The 24,112-nt window shown below is 35.1% G+C and overlaps 1 protein-coding gene across 1 annotated transcript in view; it reads right to left on the bottom strand.

The window, feature by feature from the left end:
- Positions 1 to 23,752, bottom strand: part of LOC107040853 (myeloid differentiation primary response protein MyD88) — a 32,393-nt gene extending 8,641 nt beyond the window's left edge. The window contains exon 1 of the mRNA XM_015261120.1: positions 23,534 to 23,752. Within this exon, the coding sequence (XP_015116606.1) occupies positions 23,534 to 23,646 (113 nt within the window). The 5' untranslated portion in view covers positions 23,647 to 23,752. The remainder of the gene's footprint in view (positions 1 to 23,533) is intronic.
- Between the last annotated feature and the right edge of the window lie 360 nt (positions 23,753 to 24,112).

Genomic DNA, 24,112 nt, shown 5'->3' with positions numbered 1-24,112 from the left:
GGGGGGGGGGGGGAGGAAGAGATCAAGAGCTTTGAGCAGGTGGAGAATATTGACAGGGAATTGTAGGAAAGAGAGCGCTGGGAGAGGATACTGGTTTCGGAGCATTGCAGGTGGTATAGGGGGGTGATGGTGGAAGGAATTCCAGGATACCTGGAGAAGGACTGGGGGGATGAGAGATGGTGTAGGGTGGCGCGGTTTAGGTTAGGAGAAGGACTAAAAGGAGAGAGAGCGTGGGGGAAGGACGAGGGAAGGAGGTGTAGAAGGTGCGGTGCGCAGGAGGAGACTTGGGTTCATGTGATGAAGGAATGTCTGGGGGAAGATGGACTTTACAGGAGCACAAGGAAGAGGGTGTATGAAGTGTTGAATGAAAGCGGGGATGGTGAGAAATGGATGGTGGAATGGGAGAATAAATTTAGGGAAGCGTGCATGCAGGATGTATGGAATGACGGAGATGGGTGAGGGAAGTGGGGAAAGGGGTTGGAAGGGGGGGTTTGATGATATGCCAGATACGTGGCGCATCTGGGAGACCCGGGTTCGATTCCCGGCTGGGTGAAGAGGAAATTTTTTCTCTCTAAATTCTAATTCTCTTAGAATTCTTTAATGCCTTAAGGAGGTTAGGCGGTGTTTGAGGTGAATTTGAGAGTGAATTTCTGTGGTTCCCGGTAGCTTAGTCAGTAAGAGTGCCCGGCGCGTATCTGGGAGACCCGGGTTCGATTCCCGGCTGGATGAAGCGGAAATTTTTTCTCTCTAAATTCTAATTCTCTTAGAATGGATGGTGGAATGGGAGAATAAATGTAAGGAAGCATGCATGCAGGATTTATGGGATGACGGAGATGGGCGAGGGAAGTGGGGAAAGGGATTGGAAGGCGAGGGTCCGGAGGGTAGGGAAGAGAAGTATAGGAACAGGTATTGGAAGCCTGAAAAAAACGGAGGCCGGAAGCGGAGGTCCTCACCTCTCTCGTTTCACTCGCTACTGGTCATTGTAAATTGGTATAGGATAAGGGGTGGGTAGGGAAAATGGAGGTGGATCTCTGTAAAGAGTGTAAATAATGTAAATAATTGTAAATACTGAATCTAGGATTAAGGTAGGTTAAGATACTCCGAGGATGCAATTAATAAACAAATAATTAGTTAAGATTGTTAAAAGGATAGGAGAATGTAAAAAGAAAATGTAAAAATGTTGTTTAAATGCAAATGTGCATATGGTTGCGATCGAAAGCTCTTTGTAACCCTAAGGGGAACAAATAAATTACATATATATGACGTATTAAAAATTAAAAGACCAGTTTTACAGGATTCTACGTGTTAATTTATCGATTAATGGTCCTTATTCCTGATTTATTGGAATCCACTTAAGGTCTAAAAACTTGAAATCGTCTTTCAACTCGGATTTATCAAATTTTAAGGATATTAACATGTTTGAACGTAGCATTTCCTTGTGACCCTATATTAAATTAACGTCAAACTTCACGAGAATCACAAGGCAATGGTCAAATTTCACGAGGGTCACAAGGGAATGATTAAATTTTACAAAGGTTGAATGTTACAATGGTCAAACTTCGCGAGGGTCACTAAGGAATGGTCAAACTTCAAGAATGTCAAACATCACGAGGGTCACAAGGGAAAGTCAAATTTCACGAAAGTCACGAGGAGATGGTCAAATTTCACGAGGGTCACAAGGGAATGATTAAATTTTACAAAGGTTGAATGTTACAATGGTCAAACTTCGCGAGGGTCACTAAGGAATGGTCAAACTTCAAGAATGTCAAACATCACGAGGGTCACAAGGGAAAGTCAAATTTCACGAAAGTCACGAGGAGATGGTCAAATTTCACGAGGGTCAAACATCATGAGGGTCACGAAGGTTAAAAGGGGAAGATCACATTTTAAGAGGGTCAACGTTACGAGTTCCCGAACGTCACAAGGGAATGGTCAAATTTTACGAGGGTCAAACATCATGAGGGTCACGAAGGTTAAAAGGGGAAGATCACATTTTAAGAGGGTCAACGTTACGAGTTCCCGAACGTCACAAGGGAATGGTCAAATTTTACGAGGGTCAAACATCACGAGGGTCATGAAGGTCACAAGGGGAAGGTCAAATTTCGCGAGGGTCAAACTTCACGAGGGTCACAAGGAGATGATCAAAAGTCCCGAGGATCAGACATCACAAAAGTCACAAGGGAATGATTAAATTGCCAGAAGGTTGAATATTGCAATGGTCAAACTTCACGAGGGTTAAACATCATGCGGGTCACAAGCGAAAAGTCAAATTTGATGAGGTCACCAGGGTCACAAGGAGATGGCCAAATTTCACCGGGTTCAAACATCACGCGAGTCACGAAGGTCGCAAAGGGAAGATCATGTTTCACGAGGGTCACAAGAGAATAGTCAAATTTCACCAGGGTCACGAAGGTCACAACGCAAAGATCACATTTCACGAGGGCCAAATAGTCCATACGCTAGCCCTGTTTCTGTATGCACTACGAAATTAAATAAATGCTTAATTGTTATACCATGATATCATGGAAACGGTTGCGGATAGGGAAAGAGGTTTCGAACAAAATCTGTTTCCCATGTCAAAATACACATTCTTTGTTTTGTAACTTTTTTCCCTAACTATTGTAGATAAAGAGTTATGTGAGGTGGGAGTGAAGCGGGCGGCGCGTTAGCCCGCGATGTGTCGGGACACTCCGATGCGTATTTCGGCAAACTCGATAGAGATGGAGAAAAATTATTCAGATAAAAAATGTTCGCCATCATATTTTACATACAAGTATGTTTTTGAAATTTTTCTCTATACCTAGCCGTTAATGGAATATTTACGCTCTTTTGCTGCATTATGAGGCAAATTACATCCAACGTTTTTGTTTAATACCGTCTCGTGAGTAAATGGTTCAAGATACGGAAAAAAATTTAGCATCAAACTAGTTCACTCATGAAAAATACATAGATTTAATATTGTGTCGTTTTGTCATATCTTCATTATTTGCAGAAATATAGCCCGTTAAGTGAGAGCACGGGCGGTCCACGTGCTTACCGCCGACACCTCGCGCAGGGGGTAATGCACCACCCGCTTCGCTCCCACCCCCGATTACTCGTTATCTATCATAGTTAGGGAACAAAGTTATACAACAAAAAATGTGTATTTTTATATTTTCTAAATTTTTTGTTTGAAACTTTGTTATCTATCTGCAACCGTTTCCGTGATATGATGGTTTAAACATTGAATTGCTATAAATAACAAAACTTGACCACAACTTGCAAAACCCGCCTTCGGATTCAGATTCAACATCACCGGCAACGTAAATTCCAATAATAACATTTATTCAATTCGGTTGTGCATGGAGAAACAGGGCTAGCGTAGGAATTATTTGATCCTCGTGAAATTTGACCATCTCCGCGAGACCCTCGTGACATTTGACTCTCATGAAATTTGACCATCCTTTTGTGATCCTTGTGAAATTTGACTATCCCCTTGTGACCCTCGCAACGTTTGACTCTCGTGAAATTTGACTATGCCCTTGTGACCCTCGTGATGTTTGACTCTCGTAAAATTCGACCACACTTTTTTGATCCCTGTGACCCTTGTGAAATTTGACTATCCCCTTGTGACCCTCGCAACGTTTGACTCTCGTGAAATTTGACTATGCCCTTGTGACCCTCGTGATGTTTGACTCTCGTAAAATTCGACCACACTTTTTTGATCCCTGTGACCCTTGTGAAATTTGACTATCCCCTTGTGACCCTCGCAACGTTTGACTCTCGTGAAATTTGACTATGCCCTTGTGACCCTCGTGATGTTTGACTCTCGTAAAATTCGACCACACTTTTTTGATCCCTGTGACCCTTGTGAAATTTGACTATCCCCTTGTGACCCTCGCAACGTTTGACTCTCGTGAAATTTGACCATCCTTTTGTGACCTTTGTGAAATTTGACTATCCCCTTGTAACCCTCGTGACATTTCACTNTATCCCCTTGTGACCCTCGCGGCGTTGACTCTCGTCAAATTTGACTATCCCCTTATGACCCTCGCGATGTTTGACTCGTGAAATTTGACTATCGCCTTGTGAACCTCGCGGCGTTTGACTCTCGTCAAATTTGACTATCCCCTTGTGACCCTCGCGATGCTTGACTCACGTGACATTTGACCATCCTTTTGTGACCTTTGTGAAATTTGACTATCCCCTTGTAACCCTCGTGACATTTCACTCGTGAAATTTGACTACCCCTTTGTGACCCTCGTGACGTTTGACTCTCGTGAAATTTGACCATCCTTTTGTGACCCTTGTGACCCTCGTGATGGTTGACTCTTGTGGAGTTTGACCATTGCAACATTCAATCTCCGTAAAATTTCATCATTCTCTTGTAACCCTTGTGACGTTAGACAGTTGCGAAATTTGACCCGTGTGACAATTTAAGGATGTATTACACCCTTTTCGCCAAAATTCACGTTTTTTGAATTTTAAAAATATACCGTTTTTGCGTTTTATCATTACTTAATGACTCACGACATTTCATAATCGTGCAATCATTTTTCTGCGTTTTTTCTAAAACTTTTGGGAAATTCACAAAACTTCAGAAAAAATGCAGGAAAACGATTGCCCTACCGTGAAACTTCGTGAGTCAGTCAATAATAATAAAACGCAAAAACGGTATATTATTTCGCGTCAATCCGATCAATAATTTGCCAGAAAAATGAAAAAACGTGAATTTTGACCGAAAGGGTGTAGTACATCCTTAACCCTTGCTCCATTGATTACGAGAAGTTCGATCATTACATCGTCCAATATTTATTAACTTTATTTTAAACATTTATTCCTTCCCAATGTCCAGTGAAACAAGTGGAATAAAAAGTCATACCGTTGTCAATCTAATTCAAACGATTTAAACGGAGCGCCAGGCGTTCGGCGCCCTAAAGGCTGCGCAGTGGTACTCGAGCGCGGAGTGGTGGACCTGTGGGACTTGTGTCTGGCATCACTGGTCAGAGGATTAAATTCTCTCCGTGAAATTAGACTGAAACAGCGCGCCAAAGTAAAGTTCAATCATAGCTACAATGAGCCAAAATTTCAGATTTTGTTCTACAAATTTTACCGTATTTATGTTGAATTTTCTAAAAATTAATCACCAAAAACCCAAGTCACATAGATACATATGGACATGACTCTAAAAAAATAATTACTTCACGTTTCATAAAATTCTAGATCAAAATTAGAAAATCGGAAAATCGACCATTTTGTAATCAAAATTAGGAAATCGAAAAATCGGTCAAATAAAACGCTTCCATTCGGAAGCAAATACTTAGCAAAATAGTTGCATGATGATGTAGCTTCATGGGTCATTAAATAATAATAGAACACAAAAATAAAAGCGTTGATAAACTTGTACGTTTTTCGCGTCAATTCGGTCAGTTTACCACAAATCTAAAACCAAGCCGGTAACCGAGCCTGACTAAAAGCATGTGACCGTTATTTTATGCATTATTGGTCTTTTTTTGTTTAATTTCTACCAATTCTATCGCTAATAAACTTCCGAATGGATCCGTGGCAACTCCTTTACAAACTGAAAAATTGAAAAATGGCAATTTCAATTGAACTTTACGATTTGTTTCGATAGATTTTATCATAAAGATGTTTTAGTGTTGAAAGCATTCAGTTCAATGAAATATTTTTTGAGATACCGAAAACTAACTACTGGAAGAGGAAAATTGTGTACCATGATGTTCTGCAATGGGTTGATTACCAGAAAAACAGAGGATCTGTTTGGAGTCAAAATCCAAATGTTGATCGTTCACAGTTACTCAATTTTGAAGTATTTCATTTTTTTTTATTATACGAGTTTTTAAGTCATTCAGGCTCAAAGATTATTGGTAAAATGATAATTTTTCATTTTTTGAACAAAACAATTTTTGAACGACTGGATCTATGCCAGGATATACTTATCCATGGACCCAAAACTTTATATGGGACATTCCATGTCAATTCGACCGGCTTAAACCCTGACCATCTGAGATTCGTTTGCTTTTTTTTCATGATTCTACTCGATGAAAAATCCACCCTGATTTTTTTCTGATTTTTTTATCAATTCTTTAATTTTTTATCAATTTTTGAAGTAGATTAACGAAAGCCCTATTTTGAAAATCTGAAAAAATTCACAAAAATTTTATGCTACCAAAAAGTTGTTTCAAGCTATTTTTTAGCGTGGAAATAGAAATAGTACGCCCTACGCTAGCCCTTTTTGTTTATGCGCTAGGAAAAAAAATACATTTTATCTGCAGAATTTACGTTAACGAAAGTGCTGAAACCGAATCCGACGTTGATTTGTACAAGTTGTGGTCAGGTCTATTTATTTAGAACATTTTTATTGTTAAATCGATCATATCATAGAAACGGTTGCAGATAGAGAAAAAATTTCAAACAAAAGATGTTCGTTATGTACAAATACACTTTTTTTATCGTATAACTTTTTCTCCTAACTGCGATAAATAAAGAGTTCTCATGGATGGGAGGGAACTGGGCAGCACGTTAACACTTGCGCGGATGTTGGGGCGCTCCGATGCGTTTATTGGCAAACTCGATGGAGATAGAGGAGAATGGTTCAAACAAAAAATGTTCATCATTGAATTTGACATATAATTGATGATTTGCCATTTGATCCGTCAATTTTTTATGAATTTTCTAAGTTGACCGACGAAGGCCCCTACTGGGAAATTTGAAAAAAATTACAAAAATTTGATATTACCAACAAAGTATTTTACGGCATATTTTAGAGTGAATATGGAAATTAATCGTGTAATAGCTGCATTGATTCAAAAAAATACTCATTATTGTCAGATTATAATTTTTCTTGCAAATACTAGTCATTTCCATAAATTGAATTCCGATTTTGTGCATGATTTTTTCTCAATTCGATATCATGAGATAAGGCTTCAGTAGAAATTTCAGTCCAAGATAAAAATTTTTGAACGAGTAATGATTTTTTTTTTATTTTGCGTTTTGTTCACTTGTAAAAAAAATTCCTATCACCTTTGATTCCCACTGAACAAAATCGGTGTCATCGATTTTTTTCGACTCCTAATTTCACGTGGAATCGCCCAGGAAGGAATTGAATAGTTGATGAATATCGAGACAAGTCAATAATCAAGTCGAAGTAAGCCCTAAAATGTAGGTTTCGGCGAATTTCCATGGAATTTTTTCTCCATCTTCTGTGATTTTAATGATAAGAGCTGAAGTTCAAATCGGTCCTTCAAGAAACTAAGATTGATAAGTCTATGGAAATAGATTTGCGGTATTCACTGTGCTCAATGGCAAAAAATTTGAATGTATGGAAAAATATATGAATTTTATCCTGCGGAATTCAATTCTCCTCTATCTCGATCGAGTTTGCCAATAAAAGCATCGGAGCGCCCGAACATCCGCGCAAGTGTTAACCTACTGCCCACTTCCCTTCCATCCATGATAACTCTTTATCTATCGCAGTTAAGAGAAAAAGTTATCNATTCACAAAAATTTTATGCTACCAAAAAGTTGTTTCAAGCTATTTTTTAGCGTGGAAATAGAAATAGTACGCCCTACGCTAGCCCTTTTTGTTTATGCGCTAGGAAAAAAAATACATTTTATCTGCAGAATTTACGTTAACGAAAGTGCTGAAACCGAATCCGACGTTGATTTGTACAAGTTGTGGTCAGGTCTATTTATTTAGAACATTTTTATTGTTAAATCGATCATATCATAGAAACGGTTGCAGATAGAGAAAAAATTTCAAACAAAAGATGTTCGTTATGTACAAATACACTTTTTTTATCGTATAACTTTTTCTCCTAACTGCGATAAATAAAGAGTTCTCATGGATGGGAGGGAACTGGGCAGCACGTTAACACTTGCGCGGATGTTGGGGCGCTCCGATGCGTTTATTGGCAAACTCGATGGAGATAGAGGAGAATGGTTCAAACAAAAAATGTTCATCATTGAATTTGACATATAATTGATGATTTGCCATTTGATCCGTCAATTTTTTATGAATTTTCTAAGTTGACCGACGAAGGCCCCTACTGGGAAATTTGAAAAAAATTACAAAAATTTGATATTACCAACAAAGTATTTTACGGCATATTTTAGAGTGAATATGGAAATTAATCGTGTAATAGCTGCATTGATTCAAAAAAATACTCATTATTGTCAGATTATAATTTTTCTTGCAAATACTAGTCATTTCCATAAATTGAATTCCGATTTTGTGCATGATTTTTTCTCAATTCGATATCATGAGATAAGGCTTCAGTAGAAATTTCAGTCCAAGATAAAAATTTTTGAACGAGTAATGATTTTTTTTTTATTTTGCGTTTTGTTCACTTGTAAAAAAAATTCCTATCACCTTTGATTCCCACTGAACAAAATCGGTGTCATCGATTTTTTTCGACTCCTAATTTCACGTGGAATCGCCCAGGAAGGAATTGAATAGTTGATGAATATCGAGACAAGTCAATAATCAAGTCGAAGTAAGCCCTAAAATGTAGGTTTCGGCGAATTTCCATGGAATTTTTTCTCCATCTTCTGTGATTTTAATGATAAGAGCTGAAGTTCAAATCGGTCCTTCAAGAAACTAAGATTGATAAGTCTATGGAAATAGATTTGCGGTATTCACTGTGCTCAATGGCAAAAAATTTGAATGTATGGAAAAATATATGAATTTTATCCTGCGGAATTCAATTCTCCTCTATCTCGATCGAGTTTGCCAATAAAAGCATCGGAGCGCCCGAACATCCGCGCAAGTGTTAACCTACTGCCCACTTCCCTTCCATCCATGATAACTCTTTATCTATCGCAGTTAAGAGAAAAAGTTATCTGATAAAAAATGTGTATTTTTACATAACAAACATCTTTTGTTTGAAATTTTGTTCTCTCTCTGCAATCGTTTCCATGATATGATCAATTTNCACTTGCGCGGATGTTGGGGCGCTCCGATGCGTTTATTGGCAAACTCGATGGAGATAGAGGAGAATGGTTCAAACAAAAAATGTTCATCATTGAATTTGACATATAATTGATGATTTGCCATTTGATCCGTCAATTTTTTATGAATTTTCTAAGTTGACCGACGAAGGCCCCTACTGGGAAATTTGAAAAAAATTACAAAAATTTGATATTACCAACAAAGTATTTTACGGCATATTTTAGAGTGAATATGGAAATTAATCGTGTAATAGCTGCATTGATTCAAAAAAATACTCATTATTGTCAGATTATAATTTTTCTTGCAAATACTAGTCATTTCCATAAATTGAATTCCGATTTTGTGCATGATTTTTTCTCAATTCGATATCATGAGATAAGGCTTCAGTAGAAATTTCAGTCCAAGATAAAAATTTTTGAACGAGTAATGATTTTTTTTTTATTTTGCGTTTTGTTCACTTGTAAAAAAAATTCCTATCACCTTTGATTCCCACTGAACAAAATCGGTGTCATCGATTTTTTTCGACTCCTAATTTCACGTGGAATCGCCCAGGAAGGAATTGAATAGTTGATGAATATCGAGACAAGTCAATAATCAAGTCGAAGTAAGCCCTAAAATGTAGGTTTCGGCGAATTTCCATGGAATTTTTTCTCCATCTTCTGTGATTTTAATGATAAGAGCTGAAGTTCAAATCGGTCCTTCAAGAAACTAAGATTGATAAGTCTATGGAAATAGATTTGCGGTATTCACTGTGCTCAATGGCAAAAAATTTGAATGTATGGAAAAATATATGAATTTTATCCTGCGGAATTCAATTCTCCTCTATCTCGATCGAGTTTGCCAATAAAAGCATCGGAGCGCCCGAACATCCGCGCAAGTGTTAACCTACTGCCCACTTCCCTTCCATCCATGATAACTCTTTATCTATCGCAGTTAAGAGAAAAAGTTATCTGATAAAAAATGTGTATTTTTACATAACAAACATCTTTTGTTTGAAATTTTGTTCTCTCTCTGCAATCGTTTCCATGATATGATCAATTTAACAATAAAAATGTTATAAATAAATAGACCTGACCACAACTTGTAAAAATCGACGTCGGATACGGATTCAGCACTTCCGTTAGCGTAAATGCCATAGATAAATGTAATTTTTTTTCTAGCGCATACAGAAATAGGGTTAGCGTAGGGCGTTCTATATCTTTTTCCATTCTAAAAAATAGCTGAAAACAACTTTTTGGTAGCATAAAATTTTTGTGAATTTTTTCAGATTTTTAAAATGGGGCTTTCGTTAATCTACTTCAAAAATCGATAAAAAATTAAAGAATTGATAAAAAAAAATCTGAAAAAAAATCACGGTGGATTTTTCATCAAGTCGAATCATGAAAAAAAAATGAAACGAATCTGAGATGGTCAGAGTTTAAACCGGTCCAATTGGCATGGAACGCCCCATATACAAGCTCATAATACAAATTAGTAACTAAAATTTAATTTGTGTATTCCAACTTTTATACGTGAAGAAACGCGTAGGCGTACTCTTGGAATTTTTCGATAGAATTGGCGAAAAACGAATAGAATTTTCAATGCGATAAGTTTTTTTTATTGAATCGTTTCTTACGTGTACCAATCCAACAACTGATCTAAAGTGCATTCTTGTGTATTAAAGCAATTCAGTAGTCATTTTTCATATCGCAAATATCCTACAGTATTACAAACTTTGAATATTAACAATATTAATAATTATTTTGGAATTATTGCGGGTAATTCTGCTGTTGTTACCCATCAATTGAAGATATCAGCAAATGAGGGGGTCACTCAAAAGAGCAGCATTGATCATGGCCAAAATAAAGTTGTGTCAGAGCCTAAATGTCCATATCCATTTGAACACACGCTTTTTCTCCATAAGAAGGCAAAGCACTATACTGCTCTGAACTCTACACTAGAAATGCAAAATGACCGACATTTTTTAGATAGTGTCATGTGACCAAAAAGTGACAGTCATATGACGCACTAATTTTCTGACTACAAATGATGGTCACAAATAATTTCTAAGCAAATTTTTATCACGGCATCTATATGGATACATGATGACGGTCACAACTAACTTCTAATTTGTAACAGTCATAAACAACAAAAAAAGTTTCACCTGTAGAGACGAAAAATGAGCATGATTTTCTTTTAAAAATGCACATTAGGCTAATACGAAATGAATTCAAATGGAAATTGATGAAGAAAAATGCTGCTGCATCTATATAGATGAAAAATGACTCATATTTTTTGGAAAATTGTGACGGCTATAGAGGAGGAGGAGAGGAATGTGACAGCCGTCACAAATACCTTGTCATGTGAGGGGTCATGTGACGCATTTGCATCTCTACTCTGCACGCAGCAATGTGCGTGGCAATTGGGTGAACACGCGTTGTGCACATGACAAATTGACACATTAGTGAAAGTACACCTGCTTGATCGCGCCAATACTTAAATACACAACAGATTGTACACATTTAAATTGTGCACTTGGGTTGAGTCCGCAGCAAAGTAATGCACACGTACTATTGTCTATCTTTCCCAATTACACATGCATCTGATACCACAGATCCTCTTAACACATATTAATTGACATGCTTATGAAGTACACAATCATGTTTTCCACATTATAGAATAAGTAATCGTATTTACACATTGTGCATTTCAAATCCCACAATGTATAGATTAAAAAAACACCAAAAACGTGTGTAATTTCATAAGAAAATAAAATATCCGTGTATTGTTGAATCTACACATTGTGGAATTTGGAATGCGCAATGTGTAGATATGATCACTTAGGCTGTAATGTTGCGAATATGATTGCATATTTGATACGTGTGTCAATTTCCACGTGTTGAAAGGCTCTATGGAACTAAATGCACGTGGACTTTTGAAAGGTTGACAATAATATGTGTGTATTACTTTGGTGCGGATTTAACACGCAAGTTGACAATTGAAATGTATGCAATCTGTTGTGTTTTCAAGTAGTGTATACTCCCAGTGATGTGTCAATTTCTCATGGGTACAATTCTAAAGTTCTGAAACAATCTGAACTTGCATCCTATGTATTTTGTTTCAGAACTTCAGTAAACGAGTGTACAACTGGATGTGGACAACATTACCGGACACAATGCTCCGTGTGCGTTTGTTCTGTAGCGAATTGGAGAGGGAGGGTTCCGTAGTCCATGGTAGCTCAGTTGGAAAAGTACCCGGCGCTGTATTACTAGACTTAGAAAAAGCTTCGACTCAATTTGGCTAAACGGGCTAACATATATCCTCATAAAAAATGAATTTCCAGATTATTTAGTCAAAACAATTTGGAATATGACTTATGAAAAAAAGTTCAGAGTGATCAACCATAATCACACATTAAGCGCTGTATATCCTATAAAAGAAGGCCATGTTCATTTTCAATTTATATTTCTCACATGATAGACGCATTCGAATTAAATAAAAATAACAGTACACACTCTATGGCATATGCAAATGATAGGATAATATACGTAGCCGGAAAAAATGGAGACAATAAAAAAAATCCTTAATCCTCTCATTAACAAAGTTAATGAGATGTACTCAGCTTGGAACCTCAAAGTTAACCCGAGCAAGAGTGAATCAATACTATTCACAAAACCCAAAAGTAAACATGTCACAAAATAGCAAAGACCGTATAAAAAACTTTGAAATAAAAACTACAGATAACATGTTAAACACAGAATCAATAATACCACATAAAAATATAGTTAAATACCTAGGAATAAACATAGATGAATTAACACGCTGTTCTAAACACGTTGATATTCAAACCGAGAAATCTAGAAAGAGATATAAATCCCTAGGATTTTTATTTCATAATAAATACATAAATACTAGAGCAAGAGTTATCTGTTATTTATTGTTAATTAGACCTCTTTTAACGTATGGGGCCGAGATCCTCTGAAATATGGAAGGTCACCAAATCGAATGTTTAAGGGTGTTCGAGAGGAGATGTCTCAGGACATCTCTTTTAGTATACAAATCTGAACATTCGAATTTTCAATACCAAGTTAGCAATAAATACGTCGATTAATATTTACTGAAAGAGAAGTGAGAGAAAGTGAATATTTTTATCAGAAGTTTATCCAAAGATTTGCGATTACTCCAAACTCATGATTTCATTGCCAAGAACCAATATAAAAGCCATATTTCTGAATGAATGTAAAGATAATCTAAACATCGGTGCTTAGAATAATCAGTGATTTTGCCGAGAATTATGCATATGTAATTCAGGACGCCATTGAAGGTTGTCATTGAATAAAAGATCAGACGATTTTGTATCTAATTATTGTGGATTACCGCGAAAATGGAATGCTGAAGTACGAAAGTTTCGTTATTAGTTTAGAGTCTTTGAATTATGATACTCCTGATGTACATTTATTTACCTACCAATAAAATTATTTATCTACCAATAAAATTATTTACTTTTCTGACGGTGCTAGTGCTCACTCTAAGAACAAAAACAATTTCATTAATGTGGCGTATCATTCAAAAGATTTCGGTAATACTGCTAAATGCCTTTTTTTGCCACAGTTTATGGCAAATCTCCCTGTGATGGAGTCGGTGGAAGTCTCCGTCACAGCGTCCCTACGATAATCAAATTATTAATATAAAGGAATTGTACAAATTTGCAAAAGAGTGGACTGAACGTTGCGCCATCGGAGTCCAAATTATTTATTGTACCAAAGAAGAGTATGTTGCTGAAGCATCAGTTTTAGAAACTCGGTTTCAGGGTTCGGGAAAATTGTAATTTGAAATTACCGTTACTCTATTACTCAGTCACTCAAGTATTTGAATGTGAAATTTTTCGATTAATTGGAAAATGAATAATTCAACGCACTTATTACAGATTACATAAGTAATCAATAACTGAATCGCTGTGAATATCCATTACGTTGTCATTGAGTAATCGTCATTAAAAATTCCAAATGATTTCAGTAATTGTTAATGAAAATATAGAATTGACCATTATTCTTTCGATCGGTATTTGATATTCAGCCATTTCACATTACTTGCTTGACAGTTTAAATGAAATATGAACTTGTCACTCCTTTGGATAATCGGTAATTAAGTTTTAATAATACATATTTACTTGAGAAATGAGTAATGATTATCAGACAATTTTCTGTTACTGATTCAAGCATCAATTCAAATCCGAAGTTATCCAATTCAGTCGTTAATCAGTGTTACTGATTATTCTTCAATTGTTGATTGTTCAACGATTAATCAAAATATTGAATTATTCAATTTCTCGAGTACTCATCAATGAACTCTATCAATTATGTAATTACACAGGTAATGATAAATTATAAATGTTGATTTTCAAGTTACTAAATTTCTGAAAATCGAAACCGGAAATTTGTGAGGAGGGGTTGTGCTTTGAGAATCCCAAATCAAAAAAATTGTTCGGTGAGCAATTGAGTAATTGAAAGTTGAAGTTGAGCATTGATTGAGTAATCGAATTCTTTCAAACACGATTGACGAATAATTCTGTAAATGAATAATTCTATCTTCGAATGAAAAAAAAATTGAATAATCGTTTGACATTAATTCAATGGAAGATAGTTGGAATAATCGATAAATTCCTCATTCAAATTGATGAATAATAAAAAATTGAACAATTCTCATTTACGATTTATCATTTTTTAGTGATTGATGAATCTCTCATTGTCATTAGTGATTAATGGAAAGTGTGAATAGTATGCTAATTCATATTGATGATTGATGAAGTATTGAAAATCTTTGCGTTTCTGATTATTGGTTACCTAATGTATGGTAATCCGTTTCATTGCAATTGACGATTACTCGATTATCACTCAACTTCCAATTTCAATTACCGATTAATGAAGTAATCAAAAAATAAAGAATCTCAATTAAAAAATTGACAGTGTAATTGTAATTAGAGCTTAAAATGTTACAAAAGTAATGATTACTCCCGAACCCTGCTCGGTTTGCGAATGCCAGACTATTATCGGGAACTCTTAAGTTTCATTGTTATATCCCAATCCCAGATACGCACAGTACTGAATGCCAATTTTTTTCATTAAATGACGATTTTGAAGTGCAATCAGTAGCAGAAAATCTAGCTTCTATCGTACTCTTTTTCCATTTTTTTTTCTACTCGTCTTAAATTTTTTAGGGTAGCAGAAGTGTCCGCAGGAAGGTGAAGGACCAGTGCACGATAATTAAAAATCCATAGAAACAGCTTGAAGGGAGGTCAATTCCGAGATGTAGGAGTCAACTTTATTGAATAAAGATCGATATTTATCATTCTCCAGCCACTATTTGTAAATGTTTCCAAGTTATATTTCAAATTCCCTCACAATTGAGTTGCGCGGTTTTTCCAGAAACTTTTTCTATGAAGACTAATAAAAATAGCTATTTCACTATGTATAAAAAAGTTTACGTAATAATTTAATTTCTTGCAAAAATGAAGATTACCTATACTTTTTCGTTAAGACAGTATGGAGAGAGTTATAGTCGATTAAAGCTTTGGTTGTCCGGATGGGCTCGATTGAGGTGCAGCGCAGGGTGACAGAATGACCGAGACAGCGCGCGACTCCATTAAAAATGGGTATCTCATTGAAATACGAACTGTGTAACAATATACTTCATTTTTTTTCAAAATTTTCGGTGTGGAACTGTCTATGTGATGACAAATTTTGTCACTATTTATTTGAACTAGCGCCGCCGCGGCCGCTAGCGGCCGCGACGTGGGTGCTCTTTTATTATGCCTTTTTTTATTGTTCCTTTTAACAATTAATGATTCATCATCATTCCATTAGGCTGAGTGTTAACACGCACGAAAAAAATTTATAGAAATTCCTAGCGAATTCGCTAGACAATTCTATTGTATTTCCAGTGAACTTTTTATTAGTTTTTGGCCGTTTCCATCGAAATGTTCAATAGAACATATTCTATAGAAAAAATCAATAGAATTCTATTTTTCTATACAAATTATTCTAGAGATATTTGCTGTGCAATTTCCTTAGCTCCCATTCTCTAATTTTTTTTTAATTTTCTTGATGAAAAGAAAAAAAAATAGAGTGAAATAAACTTCGAAAATTTCAGCCGAGGAAATTTCATAGAAAATATCTCAATAGAATAAGTTGTATAGAAAAATATATTTCTATTGAGTTTATCTACAGAATATTTTCTATTGAACATTTCAGTAGAAATGGCCAGAAGCTAATGGAAAGTTCAATAGAAATCCAATAGAATTGTTTAGCGAATTCGCTAGGATTTTCAACTGAATTTTTTCATATGTGAAGATTAATGGTAACAATGCGTCTCGGTTAATCAATTGTTTAACCCTCTATTGTGACAGTCTGCCTGAGTAGTACTTTCTTTTGAGAATTTTTGTGCAATTGTTGTAAAAATCCGAGGTATTTCTCAAATTGGTTCTCCTTTCTCATTTCAATAAAAGTGCAGTAGTCAGTCACGTGATTCCTTCACATTAGTTTTGTTCAGGAAATTCCGCCTTTTCTTTTCAATTGTTTTCCCATTGTTTATACAAAAATTCGAGAACATTTGAGAACTTTATCAATNAATAGAATTGTCTAGCGAATTCGCTAGGATTTTCAACTGAATTTTTTCATATGTGAAGATTAATGGTAACAATGCGTCTCGGTTAATCAATTGTTTAACCCTCTATTGTGACAGTCTGCCTGAGTAGTACTTTCTTTTGAGAATTTTTGTGCAATTGTTGTAAAAATCCGAGGTATTTCTCAAATTGGTTCTCCTTTCTCAATTCAATCAAAGTGCAGTAGTCAATCACGTGATTCCTTCACATTAGTTTTGTTCAGGAAATTCCGCCTTTTCTTTTCAATTGTTGTCCTATTGTTTATCCAAAAATTCTAGAACATTTGAGAACTTTATCAAATTTTTTGTAGAAAACCTCATAATTGTTTTGAATTCTTTGGAAAATTCCCAAATTATCCTACATTTGGATGAAAAAGCTGACGATTCTCTAATTTTTGAGGGAAGTTGCAAACTTCCTTAAAGTTTCTATAAATCATTCTCTATTCACCTTTTCAGAGATGAATGTTATATATAGAGAATCTGAAATATATATTCATTAATGAATGAATTAATTTCTGAAAATGTTCCCTTAATAAGTGCTCACATCGGGAATAGGACCTACCCTAAAATTTTCATATTCCTAGTGTCAATAGTGTCTGATTTGCATTATTATTTCAGGCAACCTTTTCATATTTCTATCGCAATTGCGGCCGTAATATTGGTGGCCTTTCCATTATACCCTTTTTTTCCGAGTCAGATTCAATATTTCTTATTTCAATTCATTGTTAGCTGTGAAATTTATTCATTAGCTGTGAAATTTATTCATTAGCTATGAAATTTTCATATCGCAATGAATGATTTGCGCATGTGGTAATTCCTATGCTCATTGAATGAGATTTTGATCATAATTACAATCAAATTTCTTCTTGAACATAATTCAGAGAGTAAAGTGCTGGAATTCAATGTTTGGTGATACTCTGGTAAAGGTGTGTGCCAACACTGCTATAATTTTTTTAATTCAGTTCACTCGGTAGTTCAATTAATCTGCTGTTTATATTATCAATACAATTTCATGCTTAGAATATCGTCACCTCATGTTTTTAGCACCAAATAAAAAATTGAAACTTAAAAGACAGTTTGACTTCTCCATTCTTTCTCATGATTTTAAAATTCATGTTAATGGTTCCGATAATATTACGTAAATATCATCATTTTTGTTCTCTGCTGTTATGGTATATTGAGTCATAGCTTTTTATTCATAATAGAATTTTTCAATTTAGGTATTATTATTATTCGTTCAAAGTAAAAAAATAGATCATCACTTTCACTGTGTTGCATTCAGATTCTCCTATACTTAACGTAAAAAATGTCAGATAATCTGATAATTCTGGCTATTGATTCTAATCAACGTTATTTGGAGAAAATTTTAGTAAATTCAACATTAAGGAAATTGAATCATTCGATTTTCCTCTGACCTAAATGATTTGGATAATTATAATTGATTTATCAATCGAAAATACAGAGAAATTAGGTACAGAATATTCATGTCTTGAATCAGAATTTAAAAGTAACTTTCTATCTTCACGCGGTTAAGAAATATTGAATACCGTCTAATTTTCAGTAGAATTTCAATTTTCATGATTTTTTCCTCTCAAACTGAATTAAATGTCTCTGTTCTAAAAATTACTACTGAACTGTCCATGAAATTTAAATTTTTTTCCACCAGTAGACTACTGAAATGATTGAAAAATCGCCATTTTCAGAGACTGGGACGTTTTTTCATATAAATAATTCTATAATAATCCATTTTCCATTCTAAGAATAATTTTTCCTGAATTGTAACGAATTTTTCCGATTTCAGAACTTCACCAAAAAACGATTTCATGGGAAAAAATTATATTTTTGGAAGGTTGAACTATTTCTATTATTCATTCCTAAGAAGGGAATTTTGAAAAAAGCAAGTTTGTGGCATTCCCTTCGAAAACCGTTGCTAATCCATGCTTTATTTTCGATCTTCTAGCCAATTTAATAATGATTGAAAATCTTCACATAAACAGTAGTCAGACTTTTTTTTTCATGGAGAAAATTCAATATTCTTTGATTTTGTGGTATAAAGTATTGACTTCTTTAAACAAAACCTCGAAAAACAAAAAACGAATAAAAAAATTTAAATCGAATATTTTTAGATTTCCAATTTTTTTCATTCCATTATCGACATTTAAGTTTATCTAATTATCAATCAGTCAATCTTATTAGCTCTTCACACTTGTCACCAAAAAAAGAATTTTTCATTCCAGTAATTGTAAACAAATTCTTGTGTAGAAAATATACACTGATGTATTCAATGTATGTATATATACGATGCTTGTTTCTTCTTTTCGAGGTAAGAAATCAAATTTGTAATTCTCGCGCACTTTCTTGAATAGCGCCGTGGCAGTCGCATTGCTCATCCTCATGAAAATTCACATGAGAACTCGCCAAAAATTCTCATCAATGTGCCCATGAGCAGTGCACCATGACACTTGCGGTGGCCGCCATGACCGTGCTCTCTTTTTTTAGATTTTGAAGAATAACGATCTTTTTTTTTTGACGTAAGGAAAAATTGTCGAACGGAAAAATTGTCAAATGAGAATGCGAAAGGGGCGCCATCCGGTAGTGACGCCACGGAGTATGGTTTTTGGGGTAAAGAAGAGTTTTCAAATTAGAATTGTATAGATAAATTCAAAATAATATTTATTTTAAAATAATCAATTAGGGAGATATCTCAAGCACATTGAAATATACGATATCATAGGGGCAAAATAGATATTTTCTGACCTCATTCGATTTCTTCGGGGTAAAATGGGTCTTTTCTGAACTCCTACGATTTCATGGGGGCAAAATGGGTTTTTCGTGTTCTCCTACGATTCCATGGGGGTAAAATGGGTATTTACTGATCTCATACGATTTCATGAGGGCAAAATGGGTTTTTCGTGAACTCATACGATTTCTTAGGGGCTAAATGGGTATTTTCTGACCTCATACGATTTCATTGGGGTAAAATGGGTATTTACTGACCCCATACGATATAATTGGGGCAAAATGAGTTGTTCGTGAACTCATACAATTTCTTAGGGACTAAGTGGGTATTTTCTGACCTCATACGATTTCATTGGGGTAAAATGGGTATTTACTGACCCCATACGATATAATTGGGGCAAAATGAGTTGTTCGTGAACTCATACAATTTCTTAGGGACTAAGTGGGTATTTTCTGACCTCATACGATTTCGTGGGGGCAAAATGGGTTTTTTGTGAACTCATCCGATTTCATTGGGGCAAAATGAGTATTCTGTGAACTTTTACGATTTCATTGGGGCAAAATGGGTATTTTGTGAATTTTTACGATTTCATTGCGGCTAAATCGGTATTCTTTGAACTTTTACGATTTCATTGGGACAAAATGTGTTCTTCGTGAACTCATGATTTCATTGGAACAAAATGTGTATTTGCTAACCTCATTCGATTTCGTAGGGGTAAAATGGGTCTTTCCTGTACTCCTACGATTTAATGGGGGCAAAATGGGTGTTTTGTGTGCCCCCACGATTTCATGGGGGTAAAATGGATTTTTCGTGAAGTCATACGATTTCACAGGAGTAGAATGGATGTTTCGTGTACTTCTACGATTCCATAGCGACAAGATGGGTATTCTGTGAACTTAATAAAATTAATAAAACTTAATAAAACTCATCACTACATACATAAATTAGATATCACATACATATCATCACGATTTGGACCACGGCTATCTTCAAAACTACACCGTGTAGGAATGTGATAACTTCATCCCTGTACTGTATACTGATCCGTTACAACTGTGATTCATTGAAGAAATAACGGATTTAGGGGACATATCCTACCAGACAGGTAAATCTTTAATATTTTTCTTTTAATATCATTATGAATCTTTTTCGTAATTTTCGTCTAGGTCACAATGCTTCTGTGTATTAATTATTCATTCTTTTCCAAGTCGACAATTATTATCGAAATTATTATATTCTATTATTATTATTATATGAATAATTTTAATAGGAAAACGTACGGCATTACAGGACCGCCAGGGAATGGTGTCGTTATTTTGGCGGTTCTACGGAGATGTTCCTCCATATTTCCACGCTTTTCCGGGGAATCATTTCTTTCTATTTGCTACAAATAGGAACTAATACCTCGTATAAAAAATACCGGAGGGAATAGCAAATATTTACGTTTCAATTTATTCTGAGCTATTTCAGCATAACTTAGAGGTACCTTTATTGGAACCATTTGCACATATTTTGTAAATGTTTCACAAATTACAGGCAAAAGGTTGTATAATATTTCCTGAGGGAATTGCAAATTTCAACTTTTCAGATGATTTTCAGACATCCCAACCTATCTTTCGGATACAATTTCTTCGAAACTTTTTACGGAGAACTTCTGAACATTTTGAAAATTTTTTGAAAAAGTAACTTATTAATCTTAAAAAAATTTTCTTTACGGATTGTGTATAAAATCCTATAGAATTTACGTACATGATCGGATATTTGTATAGGAATATTTTCTATACGATTTATTTCTATACATAAATTTTGACGTAATTTTTTGTTTTGGTATGAGATATGTAAACGCTCTAGAGAAAAACGTAGAAAAATGATGCATCTCCATATGAAATGTTAATATACATGAGGCATTGTGTCGTATAGGATCAAACCTATAGAAATCGTATAGAAATAATGTGTATTCAAAATATCCGTATCAAAATATCCGAATATCATATGCGAAAATCCTATATAAATTCTAGACGCAATCCATTTTCCCCCCATGAAATCGTATGAGTTCCCGAAAAACCCATTTTGCCCCCATGAAATCGTATGAGGTCAGAAAATACCCATTTTACCCCCATGAAATCGTATGAGTTCCCGAAAAACCCATTTTGCCCCCATGAAATCGTATGAGGTCAGAAAATACCCATTTTACCCCCATGAAATCGTATGAGTTCCCGAAAAACCCATTTTGCCCCCATGAAATCGTATGAGGTCAGAAAATACCCATTTTACCCCCATGAAATCGTATGAGTTCCCGAAAAACCCATTTTGCCCCCATGAAATCGTATGAGGTCAGAAAATACCCATTTTACCCCCATGAAATCGTATGAGTTCCCGAAAAACCCATTTTGCCCCCATGAAATCGTATGAGGTCAGAAAATACCCATTTAGCCCCTAAGCACGTATGAAAAAATCATATAGAAAGTTTCTATACGATTTGCGTATAGAATTTCTATAGGTTTTTCGTATATGATATTCGTATATTTCTATACAAAAATTCCCTATACGGATTATTTCTATACGAATTCGTGTAGAAATTCGTATAGAAATGAAACGTATAGGAAATTTTCGTATAGAAATATCCGAATATCATATACGAAAAACCTATAGAAATGCTATACACAGTCCGTATAGAAAGATTCTATACGATTTTTTCCTACGTGAGAAACCGTATGGGTTCACGAAAAAACCATTTTGCCCCAATTTAAGCGTGTGAGTACGAGAAAAACCCATTTTGCCCCCATGAAATCGTATGTGGTCAGTAAATACCCATTTTACCCCTGACAAATCGAATGAGGTCAGAAAGTACCCATTTAGCCCCTAAGAAATCGTATGAGTTCACGAGAAACCTATTTTGCCCCCATGAAATCGTATGAGGTCAGTAAATACCCATTTGACCCCACTGCAATCGTAAAAGTTCACAGAATAATCATTTTGCCCCAATGAAATTGTAAAAGTTCACAGAATACCCATTTTGCCCCAATGAAATCGTATGTGGTCAGTAAATACCCATTTTACCCCCATGAAATCGTATGAGGTCAGAAAATACCCATTTTGCCCCTAAGAAATCGTATGAGTTCACGAAAAACCTACTTTGCCCCCATAAAATCGTATGAGGTCAGTAAATACCCATTTGACCCCAATGAAACCGTAAAAGTTCACAGAATACCCATTTTGCCCCAATGAAATTGTAAAAGACTACAGAATACGCATTTTGCCCTAATGAAATCGTATGTGGTTAGTATATACCCATTTTAGTCCCATGAAATCGTAGGAGAACACGAATAACCCATTTATGATATCGTATAATTCAATGTGCTTGAGATATCTCTCTAATTGAGTATCTTAAACTAAATATTATTTTGAATTTATCTATACAAATCTAACTTGAAAACTCTGCTTTACCCCAAAAACCATACTCCGTGGCGTCACTACCGGATGGCGCCCCCTTCGCATTCTCATTTGACAATTTTTCCGTTTGACAATTTTTCCTTACGTCTTTTTTTTCAATCATAAAATTTTTTTCTCCATTTTTCATGTTTTCTCGACAAAAAAGCATTCTTGCACTTTTATGATGAGATGCATAGTTATGGACTTATAAATTGTAAAAGTCAAATCTCTTTGTTGCTGCACCCAATTTTTCAATTGTTCTAACTTACACAATAAAAATAATTTCGAAATTTTTTCGACGGTGAATAATATCTGTGGGCCCCTCTTTCAATATGTCCTATTTTCATTGAAAAATGAAAAAAAAATTCACGCGTTCGAAATAGCCTGTAATACCCCATATGCGTTGCATTTTTAAAATAAAAATGAAAAGTTTCATTTTCCATTATAGCGGTTTTTATGGCGTGTTTTTTTTTCAATTTATCCGGGTATGTTTCTTTGAAACAACTTTCTTCTGGTGTAAATTTCGCTGTAGTTTTTTGGTTATCGACAATCAATAAAAAAAAATTAACCATAACAGGCACAGGGGGGTGGTGAAACGTGTATCTGTCTTACAGACATTTCTGTCCCCCAGAAATACGTTAAAATTTAAAACAAAAGAAGTTGTTTCAAAAAAACACATCCGGATAAGTTGAAAAAAAACGCGTCAAGAAAACCACTTAGTTGACAATAAATAAGCAACGAAACCAATTGCCCTTGAACATGATAAAACTAACCTAAAACATTTATCGCAGGTCTGCAGCACTTTAGGAGGATTTAACAGTACAGAAAAAATATTCTTGGCCGTCGGAGACATTGCGACGAGAGGTATAAACACGAAATTCACCATGTTCGTAATATTCAACAGTCCTTTATGCAGTAAGATGAAAAAAAATGCCAAAATACGGAAGTAATTGATAAAATGTAAACAAAATTACTGTCTCGGGAAAATGACGTTTGAGTAGACGCCCGGATCAGAGATAATAGGGGAGATTGCTCAAGCATATGGGAACTGTTCAATCAGAATTTAATAGCGGTGGCGCGCATGAACCAATCGAGAGGCCGGCTCTGTGGGTAAAGAAATTTTCATCCATTACCATGGAAACAGTCGATAACAGATAAGCGTTCCCAATCTTAAATCCAACATGAAACCTCCTTTGCATTCACTCATCCGCTTGATTATCCCATTTTCGTTCATACAACTTCTTATTGTCTTAATTTGTAAATTAGTTGATCATAAAGGAGAGGGAGAGAAGGAATTATGAAGTCTTGAGCGAAAGAGGATCATTTATTTGAATTTCTATACAACTAGATCT

The sequence above is a fragment of the Diachasma alloeum genome, unplaced genomic scaffold (assembly GCF_001412515.2).
Source record: "Diachasma alloeum isolate Michigan unplaced genomic scaffold, Dall2.0 Dall_scaffold_00348, whole genome shotgun sequence".
NCBI classification, from domain to species: Eukaryota; Metazoa; Arthropoda; class Insecta; order Hymenoptera; family Braconidae; genus Diachasma; species Diachasma alloeum.
The sequence above is the reverse complement of the archived record's forward strand: the minus strand, read 5'-3'. Positions and strand labels throughout refer to the sequence as shown.